Below are 2870 nucleotides of genomic sequence, written 5' to 3'. Positions count from 1 at the left end.
GAGTACATCAGAGTACATCAGAGTACATCAGAGTACGCAGTAAAATATACACAAACACACACACAAGTACGTGTAGAAAAATAAAGTTCTAGTTAAAGCTGTGGTCGATGGTCCGTGAGCTCGACCTTCGTGACCTTTAGACTTCCCTAACTGTCAGTCAGTGACGGCGCCATCTGTGGAGCAGATGAAGTATGACACGGATGAGGATAACACTGAGGAGTTGGGCCAACCCCCCCCCCCCCCCCCCCCCCCCCCCCCGCTCTGCTCTTTGGAAAAAAAAAAACTTAGAGGTAGATGGAACCGTGTCACCTGGTCTCATGGTCACATAGTTACATTGTCACCTGGTCACCATGGTGACCAGGTGACAATGGTCACCTAGTCTTATGTCACCTGGTCACCTAGTCACTTAGTTACATGGTCACCTGGTCTCATGGTCACCATAGTCACCTGGTCTTATGTCACCTGGTCACCATGGTTACATTGTCACCTGGTCACATAGTTACATTGTCACCTGGTCTCATGTCACCTGGTCTCATGGTCACCTGGTCTTATGTCACCTGGTCTCATGGTCACCTGGTCTCATGGTCACCTGGTCTAATGGTCACCTGGTCTCATGGTCACCTGGTCTTATGGTCACCTGGTCTCATGGTCACCTGGTCTTATGGTCACCTGGTCTCATGGTCACCATAGTCACCTGGTCTTATGTCACCTGGTCACCATGGTTACATTGTCACCTGGTCACATAGTTACATTGTCACCTGGTCTCATGTCACCTGGTCTCATGTCCCCTGGTCTCATAGTCACCTGGTCTCATGTCACCTGGTCTCATAGTCGCCTGGTCTCATGTCACCTGGTCTCATGGTCACCTGGTCTAATGGTCACCTGGTCTCATGGTCACCTGGTCTCATGGTCACCGGGTCTCATGTCACCTGGTCTCATGGTCACCTGGTCTTATGGTCACCTGGTCTCATGGTCACCTGGTCTTATGTCACCTGGTCACCATGGTTACATTGTCACCTGGTCACATAGTTACATTGTCACCTGGTCTCATGTCCCCTGGTCTCATAGTCACCTGGTCTCATGTCACCTGGTCTCATGTCACCTGGTCTCATGTCCCCTGGTCTCATAGTCACCTGGTCTCATGTCACCTGGTCTCATAGTCGCCTGGTCTCATGTCACCTGGTCTCATAGTCGCCTGGTCTCATGTCACCTGGTCTCATAGTCGCCTGGTCTCATGTCACCTGGTCTCATGGTCACCTGGTCACATGGTCACCTGGTCTTATGTCACCTGGTCTCATGGTCACCTGGTCTTATGGTCACCTGGTCTCATGGTCACCTGGTCTTATGGTCACCTGGTCTCATGGTCACCTGGTCTAATGGTCACCTGGTCTCATGGTCACCTGGTCTTATGTCACCTGGTCACCATGGTTACATTGTCACCTGGTCACATAGTTACATTGTCACCTGGTCTCATGTCACCTGGTCTCATAGTCGCCTGGTCTCATGTCACCTGGTCTCATAGTCGCCTGGTCTCATGTCACCTGGTCTCATAGTCGCCTGGTCTCATGTCACCTGGTCTCATGGTCACCTGGTCTTATGGTCACCTGGTCTCATGGTCACCTGGTCTTATGGTCACCTGGTCTCATGGTCACCATAGTCACCTGGTCTTATGTCACCTGGTCACCATGGTTACATTGTCACCTGGTCACATAGTTACATTGTCACCTGGTCTCATGTCACCTGGTCTCAGTCCTTCCCACCGTGCTGTCGTATTGCTTTGGCTTACGTTGCTTATCAAGAAAATGTCGCGCGTCGCGAAAAAAAAAAAAACAAAAACAAACACTAAACAGAGAAACCGATCGTACATTCGCAAATTTTTTCCGACCACCCGCGCTCTGGCGGTTAGCAGAGCCGTTAGCATGTGCTAGCTAACAGCTCCGGTGGCTTCAGTCGATGGTTCACCTCCATGAGATCGGACGCAAACTTTAACGTTAACATTCGCGATATAAAAAAAAAAAAAAAATACTACGATGCGATGACATCACACGTTACACGACAACAACAACAACAACAACAACCCTGGATAAATTATAGTGCAAGGTATTTCTACGTCAACGGAACCTTCCGGGGGGGGAGGGGCGCCGGGTGATTGGTGATTGGTCGGCGAGGGAGGGGGGCGTGGCCTCGGTCTCGGTCCCCGTCCACAGTTATCTGACACTCTGGGACATGTGCAGCGGAGTTAGCATCTCCTCAAAGATGGCTCCTTTAACGTTGGAGCCTCGAAGGTTAGCCTCCTGCAGGTCGCAGCCGGAGAGATCGCAGTTCTACGAAAGGGGGGACCGGGGGACAAAAAATGGGGACAGGACAGAGAGGGACAGACTTAAAATTTTAGAGATTTTAAATCAATTTCTACTATAAAACTGTAAGTGAATGTGGCGCCCTCTAGTGGCGCTTATCGGTACGACGCCGCTAATAAATGGTAACGGCGATGTAACGTCACCTCCAGGTCCGTCCCGGCCAGCGTGGCCCCCCGCAGGTTGCAGTTCTTCAGCGTGGCGTTCTTCAGGGTGGCCACCCGCAGGTTGATCCCCGTCATCTGACTTCCTTCCAGGTCCACTCCCTTCAGGTTAGCACCTGCGTCACAACACATTTGACATTTAGCGGGACGTCCGTTAGCGAGCGTCGGGGACCTGGACTGTGGTGGCAGAGAACCTTCTAGATTGGCCTTCAGTCCGGACGGATCCTCGAAGTTGCATCCTCTCAGAGACGCTCCCTCGGCGTTGGAGCATAGCATCTTGACGCCCTGGAGGTTAGCGCCCTGTGGATGACAGCGTTAGCGTACGTTAGCTCTGGTGTCTGTACCAGGACTG

The 2870-nt window shown here is 51.7% G+C and overlaps 1 protein-coding gene across 2 annotated transcripts in view; it reads right to left on the bottom strand.

The window, feature by feature from the left end:
- Positions 1–1725: 1725 nt before the first annotated feature.
- Positions 1726–2870, bottom strand: part of kctd9a (potassium channel tetramerization domain containing 9a) — a 6906-nt gene continuing 5761 nt past the window's right edge. For both annotated transcript variants that reach the window (XM_008337537.3, XM_025053822.1), the window contains 3 exons: positions 2713–2818; positions 2501–2634; positions 1726–2324 (listed from right to left, as the gene is read on the bottom strand). In XM_008337537.3, the coding sequence (XP_008335759.1) occupies positions 2208–2324; positions 2501–2634; positions 2713–2818 (357 nt within the window). In that variant the 3' untranslated portion in view covers positions 1726–2207. The remainder of the gene's footprint in view (positions 2325–2500; positions 2635–2712; positions 2819–2870) is intronic.

The sequence above is a fragment of the Cynoglossus semilaevis genome, unplaced genomic scaffold (assembly GCF_000523025.1).
Source record: "Cynoglossus semilaevis isolate Cse_v1.0 unplaced genomic scaffold, Cse_v1.0 scaffold19, whole genome shotgun sequence".
In the NCBI taxonomy this organism is placed as follows: Eukaryota; Metazoa; Chordata; class Actinopteri; order Pleuronectiformes; family Cynoglossidae; genus Cynoglossus; species Cynoglossus semilaevis.
The sequence above is the reverse complement of the archived record's forward strand: the minus strand, read 5'-3'. Positions and strand labels throughout refer to the sequence as shown.